Source organism: Branchiostoma belcheri, unplaced genomic scaffold, assembly GCF_001625305.1.
Source record: "Branchiostoma belcheri isolate BF01 breed outbred unplaced genomic scaffold, Haploidv18h27 scaffold5, whole genome shotgun sequence".
Taxonomy (NCBI): domain Eukaryota; kingdom Metazoa; phylum Chordata; class Leptocardii; order Amphioxiformes; family Branchiostomatidae; genus Branchiostoma; species Branchiostoma belcheri.
Window position 1 is genome coordinate 7002224 of NW_017804131.1, and position 24396 is coordinate 7026619.

Consider the following 24396-nt stretch of genomic DNA (forward strand, 5'->3'; position numbering starts at 1 on the left):
CAAAATGGCCGCTACGTGACCAAAATTCTCACTTTTCAGCGATATTCCGCGTAAAAGTGACCTAATCTCACGTTTTGTACCCTTCTGTTGGAAATTCTGCATCAGGGTAAGACTTTTAGATTATCCAGGCAACTTAGAAACCGATTTTAGGCAGTGTCTTTGTATGTAAACCTGTCAATTCCTACAGATCACCATGGGGAGGGGCATATTCTGATGGAAAACATTTGTTTTTGCTCAGTTTCCTCTTCTTCTTCTTCTCCAAACAGTGACCTCAACGACCTGAACCAATGTTGTGTCTGTTACCATGGTAACTGGTGTTGGGTTACATCATGTTGCAATTTTATAGCAGGAGGGATTTAGATTCTGAGAATTTCTGACCATATATATGAATGTCTTTGAGTAAGAATGCACAGTATATTCGAAGGTAAACATTATGCATTTGTCTTGCAAATGTTACCTTTCTAGTCAGATTTTTATTGCCTGACGATTTTTTTCCCCGAGCCAGTTTTCGGTGCCACCATGGGAGCTCAGCTGACCAGCATCGCGCCGTCACAGATCCTCAGTGTGGATAACTACCTGACAGACGTCACAGATTATGAATATGATTGCAGGTAAATTAAATATATATAAATGTTATAGATGATAAATCAACATATCTAATACTAGTAGATGTGTAACAGTGGGGGGTTTATAGGCGCTACCAACTGACACTGCCGAAGAGTCTAGACCTTTTAGTCGAATCGTTACATCGTCGGCATGTGGACTGGTGCCCGGGTTTGGTACTGTAAGAAGCAGGAGGAGCGAGTAGAAACAGATAAAAATATCTGGTCCCGGGCCGGGTTTTGAACCCACGACCAAACCCAGGCACCAGTCCACATGCCAACACTCTAACAATTTGGCTAAAAGGTCTAGACCCATCAGCCGGGTCAGATGGTAGCACCTACTAGTACTAGTATAAACCCCCACTGTTAGCTATAGTGTTACAGATGTTGTTGCTATTTTGTTTTCTTCTTGTCTAGTGTTCTAATTCTAAATGATGGTTACAAACCAAAGGTAATCAGCTGATTTATTATGCAGCTATCTCATTTTCAGTATTTTAAATCCAAAATGATGAGATCTCAAGACTTAATTATATAAATAGGTTTAAGTTCGCATTGACCTAATGTCCAAAGGGAGGGGGATGTGTTTTAAATTTGCTGTTAAAAGAACCATAGTAGTATCAAAGCAATCCCAGATAGAACATATGCTCAAAGTGAGTGTGCCTAGGATGGGACGTAGTGTTTCACAGCTAATTGTGCTTGTTGAAAAGAGCTAGGAAAATTTTCCAGGTCACAGTGAACTTGTAAATACTGTACATAGCATTTGCCTTCTCTGTCACAACCAGTGAAAAATACAAACTTTTCAGTAATTTAAAACTGGATCAAGATCTCTTTTTCTTTTCTTACAGCCTTGGAAGCACCCGTTTCTTTAAGGTTGCCCGAGCCAAGTACAAGGAAGGTCTGGCAGTGGTGAAAGTGTTTCCTATATATGACCCCACTCTGCCGCTTAAACAGTACAAGGAAGAACTAGAAGGTAGTTACAGAAACATTTAATTTAGCCATCTGATTTAATCATTTCCATTAAGCATGGAACTTTATGCAACTTGTCTATCCGACAAATTTCAGTACGAATAACTGACTTGATATCCAGAAATAAGTTAGATTTTAAATGACATCTATCTAAATGTGCAGATAAAATGTGAAGTATGTTGTCATGTGATATATTTTCATAAAAGTATGATTTATTGCTCTGATAATGAATTTCAGACATCAAGTCAAAGCTGGAGCCGGCCTCCAACTGTCTTCCTTTCCAGCGAGTAACGGTAAGTACAATAGTAGCATGATGACTGTCAGCTACATGTATAGAATTTTAGTTTTTCTATAGGAGTATAGCAAATTTGAACCCCAAAGGCTGGTAAACATTGACATGAATAGTAATTATATAGTATAATATGCTTACTTCCCATTTCTTATTAGAAAGTTCCGATAATTACATAGAACACTTTGAGAGTCAGTGTACTTTTGTTATATGTACTTTTGTTTGTTTCACATAACCTACCAACTTTGCACAGGAAATGCAAGCTGCATTAGACCAGAATGTATGATTTAATCTACTAGTACTCAGATGAACCTCTTCTCTTTTTTGATAAGAACGGCAGGATATTTAACATCCTTGAGTTGTGGCTCTCCTCAAACATGGGACCTCTGGAACTCCTATATCCCAAGAGCATAACATTGGGTTCTGCAACTCAGGAAACGAACCCAAATCCTCCAGATTCCAACATTAACAACCCTACAAAGAAAATCAAGATCATTTAGCTTAATTTTCTAGAACATTCTAGCTTATAAGCAGAGAAAGACTTCTAGAAATTATTTCTTCACTTAAGAAAAATAAGAAAATATTTCTTGTAGTGAGAATGTACAAGAAAAGAATCTTTGAAATATCTCTTGCTCTTTTCTTATTTCTTCTTAATTTTTCTTGATATTTCTTCATGCAAGAAAATTTGTTCATGAATTAAGAAAAAAAATCATTTTTGGTAGTGTACTAACCACAAGCCTACCTTGTGTGTTTCACAGTTATCAGAGAAGGCAGCCCTCCTGTTCCGTCAGTATGTGAGAGGGAACCTGTACGACAGGATCAGTACCCGACCCTTCCTCAACAGTGTGGAGAAGAGATGGATCGCCTTCCAACTGCTCTGTGCTCTCAACCAGGCTCACAAACTCAAGGTCAGGGGTACAGGGTTCATTACCAGTACTGATGATGTTTAGTATTGTTTACATATTAAAAAAATTCAAATGATTAACGGCAGTTTAAAAAGCCATCTCCTAGCATAGTCACTTACATGTATACCTCCTACCCGTTCAACTCAATGCCATTGGCATTGGTTTAGATCTTGTAGTAAAGTTAACTCATTTTATAAAGCAGTACTGTGTTGTTAGAATGCTTTGTATTAAGGCAGTCGTAGGTTCAAAACCAGTTCATACTTTTCCAAAATGGTACATATACTACTTTCTCTGGTTAACACGCAACTTACTAGTACTTATAATTATGGGAAAGAGTATGGTAATAGTTATTCACAGCACACAGCACTACCAGTGGACAATGCTGTCATGTAGTGCTTGATCAATTGTGTGGCCCGAGGGCACTGGCCCAGGACTGTTAACCTATATATAAAGCTAGAACATGTCAACATTAACCCGTGATCATCATCCATTGTTCCAGGTCTGCCATGGTGATATTAAGACAGAGAATGTGATGGTGACTGGGTGGAATTGGGTCCTTCTTACAGACTTTGCCAGCTTCAAGCCTACATATCTACCTGAGGTATCTTCCATATTCACATGCCTAACAACATAGAAAATTAAGCACTCTTTTTGATGCAGGAAAAACTTAAATGCTGGTTTTACCAGTTGGTTCACCTTCTATTTTTAATAGAAAGTTACATTTAACCATTTCTATGCTGCCTATCCTTATATATATTTAGTTATAGCTTGCATTGTTTTCGTGTGTGCCTTTGCATAGAGAAAGCCAATAAAAAGTATCTGATATCAAATAACAATATTCACTATATATATATATATGATTGGATTTGATGTAATTTTTCTGTATCTGTAATTGTATAGCAGGCATAACCACCCTTTGGCGTAATATCAACATAAGTGAAATACCGCCATTTTCAACACAATCTGTAGATGTTTTGATTCGTGACATGTTTGTTTGCCTGTTCTATATTTGTAACCGCTAATTCTATTTCTTCAGGACCATCCGGCAGATTTTTCCTACTTCTTCGACACGTCTCGGCGGCGTGTGTGCTACATCGCGCCGGAGCGGTTCGTGGACGTGAGACAGGAGGAGGAGATGAAGAAGGGAGACAAGATGCAGACTCTCCTGGAGACGTCCCTGGCTGAAGAAGGGTTAATCACTGTACGGCTAGGAGACCTCACGGCTGCCATGGACATCTTCTCTGTAGGGTGAGTCTCAGTTTTGTTTTGTTTTTGTTTTTTTTTTGTTTAGGCCACAGCAAGTAATTTTTATGGATGACATCAGTGCGCACATTAATTTTCGCCTGATTTTGGAAAACAAAACAAGAAATTTTGTTGCCTTCTGACAGTGGTCAACGTGCTGAAATGGGCAAAGATGTCTGTTGCCATGCCGGAAGGTGGATGGCAGAGAGGAAACAAGAAAAGGCTCTGCTTTAATGTTTTGTTTTTTACTTTGATGCAATGATATGTGATGTTGGCTGTGTATATGTGATGTTCCCACTGAATCAAAATCATCTGTACATTGATTGAGTCAAAATTTTAAATTGTAGGAACCTTGTTTTTTTCGGCCCACCTTGTTTTTTTTGCCCGCTAGCATTAGATTTGGAGTCTGTCATCCATAAAATTTACTTGCTGTGGCCTTACTTTTATTTGCACAAGCATATAAAAACAATAAAGAAATGTAACATTAAAACAGGAATGAAACAAAATATGAAATAAATTTAAATAAACTATACAGAATGAATGTGCTGAAGGTTGAATAAAAGCCTTAAGGCTTATTCGTGTCCCCCTCCATTGCAATTAAGAACATAAGTTCGCTCTTAAAGGTCTTGCTTGCTCAATGACCTTTAGACCCTGTTCACACTAAAAAAAACGATCCGGATTGAGCATCGATTCGGATCAGAATTCATCAATCTGGATCAAGACGGTGGGCTCTAGTCAGGTAACTCCTCAATCCATTTTAAATGTGATGCAATTCAGATTGGCCAAGAGCAGTATGATGTGAACACATTGTCAATCCGGATAGATAATTTCTGAAGACAATTTGATGCTTGATCCGGATCATTTTTTGAGTGACCTTCTCTTTTAAAGGAGGAGGAATGCCTACCTCACTACATTTTACAAACTTGTCCTAAAGGCAAATCAACATCCAAACAGACAGTATGTTAAAAGCAGCCCCGGGAGCAACCTGGGGAGCTACCTATTTAAGTTTCCACCCGTTAACACACTGACACACACAAACATGAGACTGAGACTTCCTAAGTTAAAATATAGAGTAGAGTTGATTTCATTCCTCAAGCTAACCGACATCTATCACAACACAGTCAAACATCAGTAAGACATCTGGAGCCGCATATCTATTTTAAATCAGTAAAGCACAATGCACTGTTATGTAGAATACAAAATACATGTAGTCTGTATTTTTCAACAAATGTACAATTTAAAAAAATTTTCTGTCTAAGAATCTTGATTCTTGAATAACATGACCAGCAAGTTGTGAATATAGCATTTGACTAGTCTTATTTATTACTAGGGAAAAGGTTAGTTAATAAGAAATCTTAGATAAAACTCTTTTTGTGACTAAGTAATGATCAAAACACTGTATAAATACCTCTAAAACGCTTCAAGCATTTTTGTACACTGTACATACATTTGTGCTGGTATCCTTTACATCAACACCAAATATAGGTTCTTGAGTCTTTAGATGGTCAAAACTGAACTAGAGGATGCTTTTTTTCATATTTTTCAGTCAGAGCAGCATTTTGCATCATATGTATAAGCCAGATTTAGGCATAAAGCTATTCTGTTGTAGCACATATTCAAAATATTATTTCTCAACTCAACAACATTATTTACAATCACACACATCACACAAGGTTTTTGTTATTATATAGAATTTTCAGTAAAGGTTTGACAGAGCTTGAACCATCAACAAATAGTCATAGGCGACAATTCTCAGTGAAGTTTTATATTTTGCAGATTGGGAACAGTATAGTGTATGTAAACAGTGTGTGAGCACTTCACAACTAGTAACAACGTATCGTAAAAATGACTAGAATACAAATACACCAGTCACGCTCGTGATCCCGCCCCCTTTGCGGTGGGGTCATAAACCCCCAGCCGAGAGTTTGTATAAATACAGGCAACAACACGACAAATTACTAAACAGATGAACAAAGTCATCTTCCATAACAATATCTTTCATTTACTGCATATCATTTATTTTATAAGATATATAAGGCCACATCAATTTAATTTCTTGGTTAACAGATTTTTCTAGAAAAATAATGGAGCGGGTGGACGAAAAAAAAAAAAAAAACAGGCCTAGGCATCCTATTATTATGGCCCAAAATGGTACGATAGGAGCCATGAAGTCAACACACCAGGCTTGTTCAAAATTTAAACAATGAATTTTGAACTTTAAACGATACCATTGCATTGAAAGATGGAATAACTGTAACAACTAGGATGAAAAGGACTGTTTTCAACTGTTCAGGGCAAAATATGAACATTTTGCACTTGATTCTGGATTTTTATTTTTATTTGCAAATCAGAAAAAAATGAAGCGGCGAATCCGTTAACCAAGAAATTAAATTGGTGTGGCCTAACTTGCTGTCAGAAACCTTTAAGTTAGTAAATAGACAAATGCGACCGCGCATAGAACGAAAAATGAGTTTCACTGGTGCATCTCAAGATACACATCCTCAGGTTCCTCTGGCATAAAACTTAAAAGTGCTCACATAAAAGTACCATGAGGCCACACCAATTTAATTTCTTGGTTAACGGATTCGCCCGCTTCATTTTTTTCTGATTTGCAAATAAAAATGAAAATTCAGAATCAACTGCAAAATGCTCATATTTTGCCCTGATTGAACAGTTGAAAACAGTCCTTTTCATCCTTGTTGTTACAGTTATTCTGTCTTTCAAAGTAGTGGTATCATTAAAAGTTCAAAATTCATTGTTTAAATTTTGAACCATCTTGGTGTGTTGACTTCATGGCTCCTATCGTATCATTTTGGTCCATAATAGGATGCCTAGGCCTGTTTTTATTTTATTTTTTTGCCCGCCCGCTCCATTATTTTTCTAGAAAAATCCTTTATTTAATCAAGAAATAAAATTGGTGTGGCCTAAAATTTAAAGTACCATGGAAAAATGAGGAATTACGTACACTTCACAGTAATCTATTGTAAGACAAATGCAACCGGGCTCTTGCATAACACAAAATGAGTTTCACCGGTGCATTTCAAGATACACATCCTCAGGTTCCTCTGGCATTGACCCCAGGGAAGACTTGGAGGATCCGCCGTACGCGTACACGTACCGACCGGACGGGTGGTGGTCCACGGGCTGGATGTACGCGTGGTCGTACTTATCGTAGTCAAACGACTGGTACGGTTCAGCAGACTGGAACACAATATCGTTACTTTGTTATTCTGTTTGCGTGCAAGTTGGTTATTGAAAACATTATCATATTGTAATGCATACTGGTCACTGTTATGATCCATGTATGAATTTTAAAAAGTTTTTAACCTTCACTTTGTCAAGGGTATCAAATTCATACACTTTCTCTGTTGGGTAGGATGTTCTAGATATAAAGGATAAAGTCTTAAGTTTATGATACTTACATGTACATGCATTGAGTATAAAATTATGTAAATTTCTATGTATTGCTAAATGGATTGATTTAATGTTTTGTCTATAGTTTACTTTTCATACTTGCTACATATTGAATGCTTCACAGTATTTTGTATATTAATAATCTGTATCTGTATAGCCGGTATAACTGCCTTTCGGCGTAACACACCAGCTTCGCAGTCACGTGGCGCGGTGGCAGCTGCCTATATTACACTGATCGACTTGTTACACCTAACCCTTGAACTTCTAACTCTAGACATTGTTTAAAGCTATCTAATGACAATGCCCCTACTATACTATAATTATTAATATATATATATAAAACAGTTAAGAATACACCTTGAGATTACGTACCTCTAGATCATCACGTCTTCTACCGCCTCTCCTGGGATCCCTTGGAAGGGATTTCTTCCGCTTTGGTACTTTTCTAGGAGCCGTGGGGGGAACTTCGTAGACTTTCCTCCCCTTGTCCACCTTTGGTGGTCGTTTGTCCCACCAGCAGACTTTGAGGGAGTAGGACACAATCGAGAGAATGGTGAGGACACCTATGGTCGTACAGATCATGATCAGACCCTTCACTTGTTCAGGGTTTAGGACAGAAGACGAGCCCTGGCCTGTCACATTAACAGGAGTGGTTGTGATCGAATTGAGCATGCTGTAAGTTGTATCTGTTGTGCTGGAGGTCTGGTTGACTTGTGCATCTCTGGGATTTGTAGCGTTTTGAGGGTAGGTAGAAATTGTTTGGTTACATGTCTCGCATGCGGTAGACTGTGAAGCTTCTATGGTGATGCTTGTTGTTGTATCGGCTATCGGATCGGTTTGTGATGGAGACATTGTCGGTGGAGTTGTTCCTGACGTTTCTGCTGTTGTGTTTGGTAGGGGCGTGCTCCGTTTCTGCTCAGTAGTGGCCACGGTTGAGGGAGAGAATGTGCTGAGTTTCTGAGACGTGTTTTCTCTTGTGGCACCAGCCGTAGTGACTGTGCTCGTTGTTTGAGTAGGCGCTGTCATCACGGAGCTCTTTTCGGTCGCTTTCATTGTCGTCATCGGCGAAGTGTTTTTCACAGAGTTAACCATCATAGTCATAGTACCATCGCTAAGTACTGATGACGTTCCTCCAATGGTACTTGCAGTGGTACCTTTGTTTTGCCGGGAAGAAATACCCACAGTACCTTGGGAAGAAGTACCTACAACTCTAGTACCACCATTTTTGGAGGTAGTACCAGTAGTGGTACCGGTAGGTACTGTTGAGGTGTCAACAGTCACTGTCAGAAGTTGTCTTCCTAGTTTGTAGGAAGGATCTCCAGTCGTTGTTGAGAGAAGAAAGAATCCAAGACACAGCAGAAGAAATGTGGATCTCCTTAACATCCAGTCAAAGACCATCATGTTGTTTTATGTAGACGTGTGTAGCTGAAAAACAAAAGATGATGATGTACATTTTATTTTATTTTATTTTATTGAAATTGTAACAGACGGGGTGAGTGCAATACACGCGGAACAGAGGCAGCTGTTGCTGGTGTTGTGTCCCGCACATAGAAACGAATACTGGACAGACAATACTCATTTTCACTTGAGTCTAGTGGGGAAAGTCGTGTAAAGTGCCTTTCCCAAGGGCACAAGATCGGTGGCATGTCAGGACTCGAACCCGGGACCTCTTGATTCCGAGTCGTGCACGCTGCCGTTGCACCACACGAACGATTTTTATGATGTACATGATAGTACATTTTGTTTTGATTGTGTACATGTATTCATAAAAAAATAATATTAATCAACTTGTTTGATATGTCTTTGCAGTACTGACATTTTTTTTACTCTGCCACTGACAGTACTAGTTGAAAGGAGGAAGGGGGTATATCAGATGTGCTTTGTAAATAAATGCATTTTGGCATGGCCAACTTCCAAATTTTACATATCAGTCACTACCAATGTAACAGAGGGGGAGTTGTTTTGATTGTGATAGTCCATCATATTCATATCATAGCAAACTTAAGTTACATGTTTAAAATGGTAAACACTGTTTCATCATACGTCGTTGAAGGTTAGACATCCAGGTAATAAGATGCACCAAAAAACAGTTACTCAAGCAACTGGATATGATTTTGGGAACGGTCAGACGTTTCAGGTAGCATCCACTACCTTTCATCAGTTTGACACATTTAGCTCCTTTCCTAATGTATTTACTAGTTGTTAGTGTTTTTTGGGATTCTCACCTCTAAATCCATTAGCCCAACACACGGGCATGTAACTAGATACTAATGTACCACAATGGATCTGTGATCATGTTTCCGTTCACTCTTATTCTAGCAGAACTTTCCCTTTAAAGGTACAAAACTAGCTTAAAACTAGAAGAAAAGTATAGACTGGTGACCCAAAGGTGGCTGTTTGTGAACAGTTGACAAATCCAGAGGGAATTTCGTGTTCTTTGCATATATCTAGACAAAACTCAGAGGAAAACCTTACCTGTCTGTGAGAAAAACACACTTCCTGAAATTCTGTGAAGAAACACACTCAGTCAGTGTGTTTAAACTTCCTGTCCGGGATTATCTCTCCATAAATCGGACGTAACGGCACCAGAAAACATTCTTCACGCTTGCCAGGTGGTCTGTTCTTCTTCAGAACTTAAGACATCGGTGGTTCAAGTGTGTTCTGCTGTCACTGTCTTGAAGATGTGAAATGGGAGATACCAACTTAAGCCACTCATCAGTTTGTTAAAAAACATACCATCGAACTTTTGATAAGTTTTCTTTCTCTCAATTAAACTATAAAATTGTATACAGGTGTTTAATAACACAAATCTTAAATAATATCACTACTAGTAAAACATAATCGTTTATGAAATGATGCAGATATGATAATTTTACTTCAATCACCCCCGGGAGAGAAATGAAGTAGTCCGTCACAACTGTCTACTGTAAAGTGTTGGGTATGTCGGCTTAGGCCTTATATGGCACCTCCCTGTGTACCGACTTATTGTCACTTTGTTTGTTGTTCTACAGATGTGTAATATAACACCTCTGGCCAGCTTACCTGAACTGTTTACTCATAACAAACCCTTTTAAAGGCAAAGACTGGAGTGGACCACAATATAGCTTCAGTCACACACCAGAAAGTTTTTCTGCCATAAACGTTCAATGCTTGTCTTACAAAATACACCACGTCATTATTATTAATAGCTGCTTTATCATAAAAGATGTACCAATGCTCAATACAGATACTAGTAAATAGTATATCATCTGACATAGATGCACTGTCCAAAGTTACCATAAAATTTAACCGACTATTTCAAGATGGAGTGAGAAATATTCAGTGATGGAAATTTTGTGTTTAGTTCTTTAAGGCCATGCCAATTTAATTTGTTGCTTCTCGGATCGCCCTGTCCATTTTCTTCTGATTTGCAAAAAAAATTTTCTTTGGATTCTAAATTAACTGCAAAATGCTCAATGAAATTTGGTCCCAATGGTTGAAGAAAGTCCTTTTCTTCTTAGTTCTTAAAGTTTTTCAATGTAACAATGCAATTTTGTTTCATTAAAACTTAATAAAAGTTTTAAAATCTATTGACATTTATGGCTCATATCGTAACATTTCCGGCCTTCATGGGGTGCCTTGGCCTGTTTTTTTTGCCCTGTTGCTTCATATTTTTTCTGGAAAAATCCAAGAAACAACAAATCAAATTGGTGTGGCCTTAAATCTTTGAAGATGTGTGTACTGTACTGTTCGTTCACTTGCAACCTTTGACATTTCCTGGGGAAAGAAGCATGTGGCAGTCCTGAATACTCTACTGTTCATGCAGAAAGTGGTGCACAGAGGCTCTAAAAGGGGTTCTGTGTTAACCGGTTAGCGTAGAACCATCAATAGATTTCACCTGACAAGAGCGTTGTCCAAGCCCCCTAGGGACCCTTCCCAAACAGGTGCACACGGTTAAATGGTTTAGGATTCTCTGCAGCTGAAGTGTGAAGTGGAACGGCACGGCACACACAAATGTTGTGAGCGCCAGGGAAATTCTTGGTCAACGACCAGAACAGATAACACATTCTGTTGTTTGTGGTGTTTTTTAAAATGTGAAACAGGGCTTTTATTGTCTGTTTCTGACTTGTTTGAACAAAAAAAATACATTGTACATGAGTATGTACAGTCAGTATAAATTGATTACTCAGAACTGTCAACTACATTAATTTTGTAGATTCCTAAGTATGAAATGAACAATATTTAATAATAATACAAAACGTCCCATTTGTTATGCTGTTCACACACACACACACACAGACACACACACATAGTACACACATAGTACACACACACACACACACATAGTACACACACACACACATGCATAGTTACACACACACACACACACACACACACACACACACACATATTGCACACACATAGTTTTACACAATGCATACACACAAAACAAACTAATTTTTTTTAGAACCTTCTTAGCAAAGCTTAAGGTAATGAATCTACTATGTACACTTATGTGACAAATGAATAATGTTCACTTACCCTATCTCCCTAAAGCCAAGGCTATGCAAGCAGGAAGTCTGACTGGTGGTTCCAAGAAGGGGTTTATGGGATTAAGTATTTGTTTGTTTTAAGATTACGTCAACAGGTACAATGGAACTGCTTGTATTTTTAAAGACGTCATGACATTTTCGGTAGGAAGAAAAGGATATAAAGAAGTGTTTGAAACAAAGTCAAGTTGACTGTAAAAACAATAATATCAATTCATCACCAGACAACATCTAACAAACAAACAACTCTATGGCTCTCTCCCGTCCAATTCATCTGTAGCCCTGACAGGGCATGTTGTTCGTAGTAACGAACCAGCTGGTAGACTAATACAGTGGCTTCCTACTGGGAGACGTAGAGTGGGACGTCCTTATAGTACTACAGTTTTGTCCATGCTAGAGAGAGACACTGGTCTCGCAGGGACTGCATTAGTGTCCGCTATGAGAGATACTACATACTGGAGTAACTTTATCAAGTGGATTATTATAATCCGGAGGCATGATGATGATGATGATATGCATGTTTATTTTTGCAATACACCATGCTCCATACTAGTACATGTACCATGCATCCTCAGTGCTGCTATAAGACACGAAGGGTTGCAAAGCAGTATGCATAAAATAAGGGGGTGAAGTCTGCCATCTCTGATTGCCGTGTTTCGTTCCTCAGTTGTGTGATAGCAGAGCTGTTTACAGAGGGGAGTCCGCTGTTCGACCTGTCTCAACTCCTGGCTTACAAGAAAGAGGAGTTCTACCCCAAACACACCCTCAAGAAAATAGAGGATGAACATATTAGGGTGGGTACTCTCTGAATGATGTTATGATTAATTATGTTTACCGAAGGAAAACATATTGGTTTTGCTCAGTTTCTTCTTCTTCTCCAAACAGTGACCTCTGACCTGAACCAATGTTACATGTACATGTATGTCTGTTGCTATCGGCTATTCCGAGATCAGGGTGCGCCAAAGGGTTGCACTTGGGCCAATTTTTCAAGTTTTATATTTTTCTACTTTCAGTGCAGAAAATCGATCTAGAGGTGTTGCCATACATTGCACTTTTTAAATTTTTGGATAGAGACGTTCAGTTCAAAAGTTGTGCTCTTCCAAACTTTAGCCCACTCATTTCAGATGTGGCCGGCAACGGACACTACAGCTAAGCTGTAGTGTCCGTTGCCGGCCACATCTGGCCGCTCAAGTACATGACAAGAACACCAAATCTTGCAAGACCTGTCATTAAGGGGTTGACAAAATGCTACAGAAATAACATAAATGACAAAATTACTTCAAAATTGCAACAAAATGTAATTAATGTACCTATATGGTATACTTGGCAACGGACACTACATGGCAACGGACACTACACCCTTGAGGTTTTTTGACATTATTTCATATAATTACAGCAATAGACTGAAATAGCTACTGTGTTTTAAGTCAGCATCTTCAGCTGTTTCAAAACCTGAAATCATATGCACCCACAGCTTTTCTATTTTAAGTTATTACCGAGCAACGGACACTACACATTTTCTCGGACAAAAAAGACAGGTAACTGTAAGCCATCAGCCATATTAACCCAAAGGACAAGCAACATAAAAACACATGTTTTGTGTCATATATGGATGTACCTTGCATAACATGCAAAATGGCCAGTTCTATCACCATCCTTTTTAGTACAGGGAGATAAGTTAATTGCAATGTGTTAATTTATGAATTTTACATAACGTGTACAACATATTGATAAATGCGCTCTAGAAAAGAGAAATTTCCAATCATCATCAGGTTTTTTCCAAAACATATCAGACTGAGCATGTCTGAACATATTGCAAATCTTTTCATTCCATTTTTTTGTTCCCAAATTACTTAAAAGCATATTTCAAAAACTGGCATTTTTCAAGTGCAACAGCATAACGTAGATTTTATGCCAATTTCTGGTCTTAAATTGGCCATAGCATAAGTTTTAAACATCTTAACACCAAATCTCTTCCTGATTGTCTGGAAAATAACTGTACTAGTATAACAAGTTTGATAAATGTCAACAGAATGCGATAAATACAGAGTAAGATTGACATAACAATGCACGATGCCATTGGCGCACCCTGATCTCGGAATAGCCGTATGGTAACTAATGTTGCGTTATATGATGTGATGTGTTATATGATATGATATGATGCGTTATATGATGATACTCAGGATCAGTACTGTGGAATAACTTATCAACTGAGCTAAGAACGGCTACGTCAGTTGCAGCTTTTAAAAACCGGCTGCGTCAAGCAACTTAGAACGACTAAATATGTGAACTTGGATGTTTGATACTGAGATACCGAGAGAGTGTTTGAATTTTGTACACTTTGTATATATTTATATTGTAATTGATTCTATTGATTCTATTGATTGTAACTGAACCGAAGAATTTGCAAAGACCCCTGACCTACCTCCCCTTGACCTCTTGAAAAACGGCTTAGGCCGAAGAGTTGTACTGATACACACATGTACTGTACATTTCAAGGTTAAATAAAGGTTGAAAAAAAAAAAAAAATGTTGCAATTTCATAGCAGGAGGGATTTAGACTGCTGTCACCATATGTATGAAATTCAATGTGTTTGATTAAGAATTAACAGAGCAGACCATATGCAAAGGAAAACATTATGCATTTGCCTTGCAAATGTTACCTTTCTAGTATGAATTTTACTTTCTTAACAAAATGGTCAGGTTTTGAATGTGCTTGTACGTGGAGTGATTCCATTTTGAAGGAAATTTTAGCAGGTTCAGTTATAGATTGAGAGGAAAATAGTATTTTTTATAGTTACAAAGTTTAAGCCTTAGTTCCAACATGAAGAGTATTGTACATTAATTTTGTATGTAATTGTGTGTGACTGTATAGTGTTTAGAATGTAAAACATGCATGCATAAATTATAAAACAATGTATACATTTGCATGATTGTGTACATGTGCATGTTTCAAAATGCACATAAACAAATTATTCCTTTTATTTCAGGAACTTGTAGAGCACATGATACAGCGGGACCCAGCCAAGAGACTGTCGGCTGAAGAGTATCTAAAACAGTGGCAAGGTTTGTGATAAAGTATCAAGTTCAAATACTCAGAAAATTCTTTGTATAGCACTAATTTTGTCACTTTTAATTTATGATCCAGCAAATAAATGAAAACCTTGTTTTAAATGTTTGATAGAAAAAAACTACATGTACATGAGCCTAGAAAAAAAATGTGTTTCCTGTTTCCTGACCGACCCTAGAAAAAGCAGCCGATGCCGACCCTAGACTTTTTTTGTGTGGACCCCTGCAAGGGACAACTTTTTTTGAGCTGATCAACCTTTTCTTGCTCCTTGATCTGACACTTGAGTGATGAAACTCTTTACAATCAGTGTTCCAACTCTAACATTGAAAATATAAGACAGTGTCCTCATGCATGTTTTACTTGTTGTTTTACTGTATTGTATTAAGTTCAATCACTAGCGATTGCCAAAGTCTAATAAAAAGAGAAAGAAAAAAAAAGATAATCCCTACCTACTGACCCTAATTTTTTCAGGACTGAAACAGGAAAATTTTTTTTCAAAATCAATTTTCTGCAATTGTCACTTTGCCCCAGAGGCTTTGCCAAAAAAAATAATATCATACTTACTCCACATGTACAGGAAAGGCCTTCCCCAACTATTTCTACACGTTTCTGAAGCTGTACATGGGGAGGTTTGCTGGCACACCTATCATGGCACCTGATGACAAGGTGGCCAGGTATGCTACAACACCTGTCTCTAGTCACAGTCATGCATTTTAAGGTGTCCTTTTATGTAGCGAGCAACTGTAATGACAATGTCTTGCAAGAAATGTACTATGTGCAAGTATATAATTTTTATATTCAATTGCCAAGAGCTTAGTTTACCAACTCTAAGTTAGGCCACACTAATTTAATTTCTTGGTTAACGGATTCGCCCGCTTTTCTGATTTGCAAATAAAAATGAAAATTCAGAAGCAACTGCAAAATGCTCATATTTTGCCCTGAACAGTTGAAAACAGTCCTTTTCATCCTAGTTGTTACAGTTATTCCATCTTTCAATGCAGTGGTATCATTAAAAGTTCAAAATTCATTGTTTAAATTTTGAACCAGCCTGGTGTGTTGACTTCATGGCTCCTATCCTACCATTTTGGCCCATAATAGGATGCCTAGGCCTGTTTTTATTTTTTATTTTTTTCGCCCGCCCGCTCCATTATTTTTCTACGAAAATCCGTTAACCAAGAAATTAAATTGGTGTGGCCTTAGAGATAAAAAAAAGCAAGTGAGTAGCATTACAGAGGTATGTGTGAATAGTGTGTTAATGTGATGCTGATGTCCTGTCCTTGTAGCCAAAATGTGTTGGTCTAGGTGTTTTGAACATAAAGGATTAAGTTAATGATATGCAATTGTATTTAATGTGTACCTTGTGTACTATATAGTTATACTGTATCATACACTTATTAAAAGAAAAAGCCAAACTCCCTTTGTAGTTTACCTTCAATTTTATACAAAAACACACCCAACTCTAGTGTCTCTTTCTACCACAATTGTTTTCTAAAATCCTTTCAAGTTTGCTTTCTATGCTTTCATATTTATTTGTCCTATTCTCTTCTGTCTTTTTTTTCCTCTGGTATTTCTCTCTTGACCCCTCCACACGTAGCTCAACTGAAATGTTCTCTGTATTCACTGATGATAAAATATCCAGGTTAGATTCTTTTGTGGTTTATTTCCTCCAAACCCTGCATGAAAATTCCAACACCTTGTTCCCTAACTTCACTTATATACTTAATATTATCTTTTTGTACATCATCACATATCATAACATCATGTTTGTCTCCATCTTCTGTAGTCTGCTTTTTGTATACTACTTTAGCATGCACATGTGAAAGTCTTCTTGTTATGATATGCCTTATAACTGACTTTACTTCCCCATAATTTTTCATATTTCAGAACGACTGAACCCATGTCATTTTAGAAATTTGTATTTAATACTTATGAACATTTTGCAATTTCTCGAATGTAGTAAAGGACAAATTGTGTTTTGAATAGCTACCAAGCACCAGCTTCATACTAGTACTTAAAATCTTTGTCTTCAGGTTGAAGAATGACCTTGACAAAATCCTGATGAACTTGGTGCAAGAAGGGGATGATGGGAAGGAAGGGTCAGAGGTCAGGAGTGACACAGCTGGGCTGGTGGTCATCATTTCCCTCATCACTTCTACAGTCAGGAGTCTGAAGGTCAGAGCTTTTTCATGTAAAGTTTAAAAATTCCTCACCAATATTTGTTATAAGGCCAAACCAATTTTATTTCTTGGTTAACGGATTCGCCCGCTTCATTTTTTTCTGATTTGCAAATAAAAATAAAAATTCAGAATTAACTGCAAAATGCTCGTATTTTGCCCTGAACAGTTAAAAACAGTCCTTTTCATCCAAGTTGTTACAGTTCTTCAATCTTTCAATGCAATGGTATCATTAAAAGTTCAAAATTCATTGTTTATATTTTGAACCAGCCTGGTGTGTTGACTTCATGGCTCCTATGGTACCATTTTGGGCCATAATAGGATGCCTATATAGGCCTTTTTTCGCCCGCCCGCTCCATTATTTTTCTAGAAAAATCTGTTAACCAAGAAATTAAAATTGGTGTGGCCTCAGAGAATGTTTCAAAGAATAGTCAGTGACAAATGGCCTAGGAAGATCCTGACACTGGGTGTGGAAGGCCCAAACCTTTGTGGTCGACCAAAGAAGAAAATATAATTATGGTTTAACAATGTAAGGGAGGACTTCCACGACTTGAACCTACATAACGTAAACCCACAAGACAGAGACAAATGGTGGGCTACCATCAAGCCGCAGTATTTCTGTGCAAGCACGTCTAACCCTCGGAAGTCGGGGAACAACAGATGACAAAATGTATACTAGTACTATAATTCATCTAACTCTAGAGCTTACAATAGCTTACTAGTTTCTTCTCTCCTCTTGAGACATGCGTATACGAATTCACAGAGTTTCTCAATCACCAGGTGTTTAGACGATGACATTATGTGTGTGAACAGTTCGTCATTTGTTAACTTTGTAAATCTCTGGCCCAGTTTAATAGTGTTAAAGAGAGAGATGCGTAGATCTCTGTACAATGGGCATTCCAGGACAAAATGTTTTTCATAATACTCCTTTCTATCCACCTGTTTGTCCCGGCAGTTTTGTGTGTCTAAGCTGATGGCTCTAGAACTGCTGTTATCCATGGCAGAACATGTTCCTTCTGACATCATCCTCGATAGGCTCATTCCATATATGGTATGTATATGTAAATTATTGTTGGCCCATTCAATATAAGGTAAGAATATTATGTAAATTATTGTAGGCTCATTCCGTATATGGTAAGACTAAGAATATGTTAATGTATTGTAGGCTCAATCCATATATGGTAAGAATATGTAAATTATTGTAGGCTCATTCCATATATGGTAAGAATATGTAAATGTATTGTACGCTCAATCCATATATGGTAAGAATATGTAAATTATTGTGGGCTCATTTCATATATGGTATGTATATGTAAATTATTGTTGGCCCATTCAATATATGGTTGGTATATGTAAATTATTGTTGGCTCGTTCCATATATGGTATGTATATGTAAATTATTGTTTGCTCATTCCATATATGGTAAGTATATCAGTTATCACTATATGTAAATTATTGTTGGCTCATTCCGTATATGGTAAGTGTATGTAAATTATTGTTGGTCATTCCATATATGGTATGTATATGTAAATTATTGTAGGCTCATTACATATATGGTAAGAATATGTAAATATATTATAGGCTCATTCCATATATGGTAAGAATATGTATTAAATATATTGTAGGGTCATTCCATATTTTTTAAGAATATGTAAATATATTAAAGGAGAACAACATTTGAGGACAGTATAATTTCTAACTCTTCAAAATTTAATTTGACACTCTTATTTCTTACAAATGTAACTGCATGTATCAACATTGGTTAAATGTAAAGTTAGGTATTTTTTATTTTAATAATTCTTAATTGGATAGAATCTAGTGCATTCTATCTTGTGAGTTAAGTTTTGGAGTGTCATAATCATTAAATGCAAGTTATATGTTATCCCTCCCATGTAGCTCTTCATGGTGAACGATCCATTTCCTCACGTCAGAGCTGCAGCACTCAAAACTCTCACTAGGTGTCTCTCTTTTGTCAAGACTGTCCCAAGAAGGTATGACTGCAATGCATTGTATTAACTGTAACAGTGTTTTGTCATTCTTTAAAGCTTCATTCATAGGACAGGGAGCGTCACTACCTGAAACCTGTATATAAGATTGTCTCTTGTCACGTGATTATCACATCAAGTCACGTGACAAGAGAACTCCAAGATGAGATCTGAATCGGGTTGATGAAGAGACAGAGTACGTCTCGAAAGCTCCCCAGCATAGCTGAACTTTTGTTGTGTGTAATATGATTGTATAAATATTTTATCAAAAAAATTCATTCATATCATTTGTAAGCTTAGCAGAAGTTGAATCAGTGATGACATTTTTTATTGCAATCATTAAATGTATACAACCTAATACTTACATTTACCATACTAGGTTCTGTATCCATTTTGGTGAATCACTTACACATGTATATCCACAATGTGTTAAAATATGTTTCTGTACACTTTTGTATGTAGTGATGCCAACATCTTCCCAGAGTACATTCTGCCCAACCTGGTAAGTACAACCTCTGACATTCAGTACATTCTAATACTGACAATGTACTAACTAGGACTGCAGTTTCCTACTTGATGTGTCAATAAGCGTGAAAGTTTGTCTGTGTTGGTATATTTACCTCGGTATTCACATTAATGACAAACTGAGTGACGACGACTGTATTCTTACCCAGATAAGAGGTCTGTATAGCCGTGCAAATACTATTACACGCAAATTTGCTTATTGTTCTTCATATGTTAAAAAGACGTTGTTTACAGCTCATTGCTCCCACCTTTTTGCTGCACAGTTGTGGGACAGAGCTAGTTCTAGAATTGTATCAAAGTGTCGAGTTGCTTACAATAACTGTCTTCGCATCATAATGTCACTACCCAGATTTTGTAGTGTAAGTGAAATTTTTGTCTACAATAGGATTGACACATTTGATGCTACATGGCGTAAACAATGTTACTCATTCATATCCCGTCTATACAAGTCCTCAAACAACATTATCCAATCTGTTCTTAAATCTGAAGTGATATTCCGCAGCAGATTCTTTCGCAATAACTGGGCCCGTCTGTACATATAGTCATAACTAGAGAGGCCGACATTTGCTTGGGAGCAAATACAGCATATTTCAGTCCATCTCCCTCCCACGCAAAAGTGGACTATTCCAAACTTACCCCAGTGTAAAACTGGTAAAGATTCTCAAATAAATGAATTATATAGTAGCTATGTAATTGAGAACAAAGATGCAAGAACAAGCACATTGAATCTCGAAAGCTTTACTAGTCTTATTACAGGTATGCAAATACTAACAATGATGAGATTTGATACATTTTGAAGGTCTTAGGCACATAAAATTGAATGTGTGGGTCATTCTGCACGACTTACGTGCAATGTGACCTCAGGTAACCCGCTATGGAACACGTGTTCCATGGCCAACGGCAGATGGAACAGGCCATTCTTTAGATAGAACATGGAACGGGTATAGCACTTTTGGCCCTTTTTTGCTGAAAATAGCCATTAAAGTCCCCCAAATGAGTCATTTGGAAGTGGTGTATGCCAAATATGTGACTGCTATTCTGTAGACACATGTTCAAGGTACCCTTATACCGAATTTCAGAGCATTATTGGTTGTAAAACCAGGGCTCAGGATCCAAAAATCCATTTTTTGTCGAAAAATGCCCCAAAAAACCTTCATAAAAATTTTTCAAAGGCATGTATCAAAAAAATGAAAAAAACGCCTGGGGGTATTGGCTCACTCTACCTCCATGCCAAATTTCAAGTCATTTGGCTGAATGATAGTGGAGTTGAATCCCTCTGACTGTGTGGCAGGAGAAGGAGAAGAAGAAGGAGAAGAAACATCAGAGAACACAATATATTTCATCCATACCATGGTATGGACTGAAATATAATTATTATTCTTTTACTGATGTAATTGTGTGTGTATTTTATATGTATGTTGTATATGGGCGAGTTATGCCTGAAATAAAGAAATAATAAGAAAATAATAAGAAAGAGTTTGTTTGGAACAATCTCTTTCATGATATTTCTAAGGATGTTTACTACATGTTTATCATTTATTACCTCCATGAAATGTGTCATGGAGGTTATATTTTCAGTTGCGTTTATCTGTCCGTCCGTCCGTCCGTCCGTCTGTCTGTTGGTCAACAAGATAACTCAAGAACGCCTGGATGGATTGGTTTCATACTTGGTGTGTTGGTAGGGTGTGACGAAAACTGGAAATGATGAGATTTTGGTCCCCCTAGTGGCTTCCCTTGGTACTGCAGCGCAACTTCCGGTTTTGATATCTCGCGATCTGGACATGCTAGGGTCATGAAATTTTGATGGAAGGTAGCTCTCGTGCTTGGGAAGAAGTCATATGAGTTTGGGCCCCGTAGCGGCTTGTTCTGGAACTGCAGGGCACTTTCTGGCGAAATGTTTAAAAGCCAATAAGTCCAGACAGGAACAACATATTTTCATTATTTTTGGTGTGTAGGTAGCTGAGAGAGAGATGTACATAATTAAATGCAAATTATGCAAATGAGGACTTTATTTGCATAATTAATGAGGAAATTCTATAATTACAGTGTTTTACATTATACTACTTACATACATGTAATGTATGTAACCTATGGCAGGTGGAACTTCAACAGATACTAATTATGCAAATGATGACCTAATTTCCATAATTAATGCGAAAATTCTATGATTTCGTAATGGTGAATGATGAGAATGGCATACTTGGGACATCTGTAAGTTAATCAAAAGTTAACATACATCACGATGCATATATCATGTTAATGCAGAGGTCATTTGCACAATTAAAGAAGAAATTTACATTTACATATCAAGATCATATTTCATGGAGGTATGAGGTCTCGGAATTCTAGTTGTACATGTTTGTGTCTCCTACAGTCCCACCTAACCCAGGATGAAGTAGTAGCGGTCCGTGTAGCGTATGCTGAAAACATCGCAGTGCTTGCAGAGACTGCTCTCAGGTCAGTCTGTATCTTTGTGTACATCAGTACAATAGACGATAAACCGGATAGAGAGAGGGAAGAGTACTTTGTAACCGGGAAGTTGTGAGTTCAAACCCCACGCCGGGTCATACCAGAGACTTTACATTTTACTATTTACTGTCCTAATTAGAAAAAAACCTCTTCAACAATGTCCTAATTATGTTCTTAAAACCTCTTCAACGATGTCCTTATTATTTTCTTAAAACCTCTGCAATGATGTCCTAATTAGGTTCTTAGAGCTTGTCCAGTTGAACCAGGGTTCTGACCAGGATAAGGACAATGATGTTGTACAAGATCCAAGTGTGCAGTTCCAGGTATGTCATAATATTATATTGTCATTATATGTTAAACTGTAAATCTTTACAGTGGTTTTATTTTCTCGGTTTTTGCACGGTTTTTGGAACAGTGGTGTACATTTCATTTCCCTGAACATCTCATAAGATAATCATGAGAACATTGTGGAGTGAAATAATATGTCCCAACAATGTATTACACGTCTGTAAATCTTGAAATGTTTGCAGTAGTTTTATTTTCTCGGTTTTTGCACTGACCTCTTAAGAAGAATGGTAGGAATGATTATTTGGTTGACTGTACCAGTGGAGTACATTCTCTGAACATTACTTAATCATAAAATCATTGTGGTGTAAAAAAAATGGCTAGTACATGGAGAATATTTCTGTCTTTCCAACCCAGGGCAGTTATGATACAGAACTACAAGCCCTGCATGAGATGATCCAACAGAAAGTCGTCACTCTACTCAGTGACTCTGTAAGTTCTGTGTGTCTTTGACCTTCAAATAAAATGTTTGACCTTTGTACTGTCTAACAGTTGTTTGATTCATAAATATTTAACCAGCAAATTGAGCATGAATTACTGTTGATGATGTAAAATGATATGAGATATTAATTTTTTTTCTTTTATTCACAGGAAAATACAGTGAAACAAACCCTTCTTGAAAATGGTATCACCAGACTATGTGTGTTCTTTGGGCGACAAAAAGGTAAAAGAAAACACAACTTCTGTCATTAGGCACAAAGGAATTTTGTTAATAGTTTTTTGCTACCTGGTCTTATGGTATAGATTGTGTTGACTTTGTAAAATAAACTAGACAGAAAAAAATGGCGTCGTGTGGTGTAGTGGTACATCACTGGACTCCGAAACGGGGAGACCCGGGTTCGATTCCGGGTCGTACCCGAACAAGTCCGAACATGCGCCCCGACGTTGTACCCTTGGGAAAGGTACTTTACACGAATTTCCTCACTTCACTCAGGTGAAAATGAGTACCTAGCTTTGGTTAGGGACGTCCCTCGGATAGGACGTTAAATGGAGGTCCCGTGTTTGGGAGAGCCACACCCCACGCACGTTACCCCCCGCACTTATCGAAAAGAGTAGGGGACCTTCCCGGTGTGAGTGGTTCAAACCTTACAGTCTTGTCTCGGGGTTGGCATCTTTGAAAAAGGTGATAGTCACCTGACTATGTCAATCCTTCCACAAATGTGGTAAATCTTCATAAAATAAAAAAAAATAAAATAAAAAATAAAGTTTTTCACTTTTCTTTGCTTCAGAATCAGTGGGTCTGCAATTTTTCATTCTTTTTTTTTCCTTTTTTCAGCAAACGATGTATTGCTATCTCATATGATCACTTTTCTGAATGATAAGGTAAGAGACCTTCATGTACATTTTATTTCACTTTCAGAAAAAATGTATTTCTTCTAGGTGTTTTTTCCATGAGCCTAACATAAAACGTTTTTAAGCATTAAATGCAAACATTTTCATACATTAAATGTTAACCTAGTGACTCACCATCTTCTAATGTTACAGTGTGTATATCTTCAGCAAATTTGTAGCTACAATCATACAATTTTTTGGCTACGTCATTTTTGTGCCCAGTAGAATTGACTGACCTACCAGTAGAGATTATACATGTATGTCATGTACAGTGAGTCACTGAATGCAAAATTTCCTGATATGTAAATTTCAGAATGATTGGCACCTGAGAGGAGCCTTCTTTGACTGTATTGTGGGTGTGGCTACCTATGTGGGTTGGCAGAGCTCCAGCATTCTTAAACCCCTTCTTCAACAGGTACGTAAGGCCACAACGACTTAATTTTATTGATGACATCCATGTGGGCATTGATTTTCACCTGTTGCCCTAAAAAAAAAAAAGATCACGTCCACCGAGGCTCTGGCCTGGCTCTAGGCCTGGGTAGTCCATGGT

At 37.5% G+C, this 24396-nt stretch overlaps 2 protein-coding genes across 2 annotated transcripts in view; one reads left to right on the plus strand and one right to left on the minus strand.

Annotated features, from left to right (window-relative positions):
* The first annotated feature begins 4 nt into the window (after window positions 1-4).
* Window positions 5-24396, plus strand: part of LOC109479724 (phosphoinositide 3-kinase regulatory subunit 4-like) — a 39717-nt gene continuing 15325 nt past the window's right edge. Inside the window, exons 1-20 of the mRNA XM_019781714.1 lie at window positions 5-106; window positions 506-611; window positions 1448-1572; window positions 1806-1861; window positions 2616-2765; window positions 3262-3363; window positions 3799-4010; window positions 12615-12741; window positions 14937-15012; window positions 15594-15690; window positions 17047-17188; window positions 18146-18241; window positions 19087-19181; window positions 19638-19677; window positions 22075-22157; window positions 22408-22492; window positions 22872-22946; window positions 23106-23178; window positions 23791-23837; window positions 24160-24261. Coding sequence (XP_019637273.1) covers window positions 520-611; window positions 1448-1572; window positions 1806-1861; window positions 2616-2765; window positions 3262-3363; window positions 3799-4010; window positions 12615-12741; window positions 14937-15012; window positions 15594-15690; window positions 17047-17188; window positions 18146-18241; window positions 19087-19181; window positions 19638-19677; window positions 22075-22157; window positions 22408-22492; window positions 22872-22946; window positions 23106-23178; window positions 23791-23837; window positions 24160-24261 — 1875 coding nt within the window. The 5' untranslated portion in view covers window positions 5-106; window positions 506-519. The remainder of the gene's footprint in view (window positions 107-505; window positions 612-1447; window positions 1573-1805; window positions 1862-2615; window positions 2766-3261; window positions 3364-3798; window positions 4011-12614; window positions 12742-14936; window positions 15013-15593; window positions 15691-17046; window positions 17189-18145; window positions 18242-19086; window positions 19182-19637; window positions 19678-22074; window positions 22158-22407; window positions 22493-22871; window positions 22947-23105; window positions 23179-23790; window positions 23838-24159; window positions 24262-24396) is intronic.
* On the minus strand, window positions 6895-11959 carry LOC109480051 (mucin-5AC-like). Its single transcript, XM_019782200.1, has 4 exons — window positions 11940-11959; window positions 9894-10092; window positions 7791-8843; window positions 6895-7205 (listed from the first exon to the last, which is right to left on the minus strand). Exons 3-4 carry the CDS (start codon window positions 8817-8819, stop codon window positions 7032-7034), a joined length of 1203 nt encoding a protein of 400 aa, XP_019637759.1. The 5' UTR covers window positions 8820-8843; window positions 9894-10092; window positions 11940-11959; the 3' UTR covers window positions 6895-7031.

What these genes read in the sequence shown, in the direction of transcription:
- LOC109480051 (XM_019782200.1), bottom strand. Translation starts at nt 8,819, where the DNA reads ATGATGGTCTTTGACTGGATGTTAAGGAGATCCACATTTCTTCTGCTG. An exon ending in GAAGACGTGATGATCTAGAG is followed by an intron (nt 7,206 to 7,790) that starts GTACGTAATCTC and finishes ATTGTGTTCCAG; the next exon opens with TCTGCTGAACCGTACCAGTC.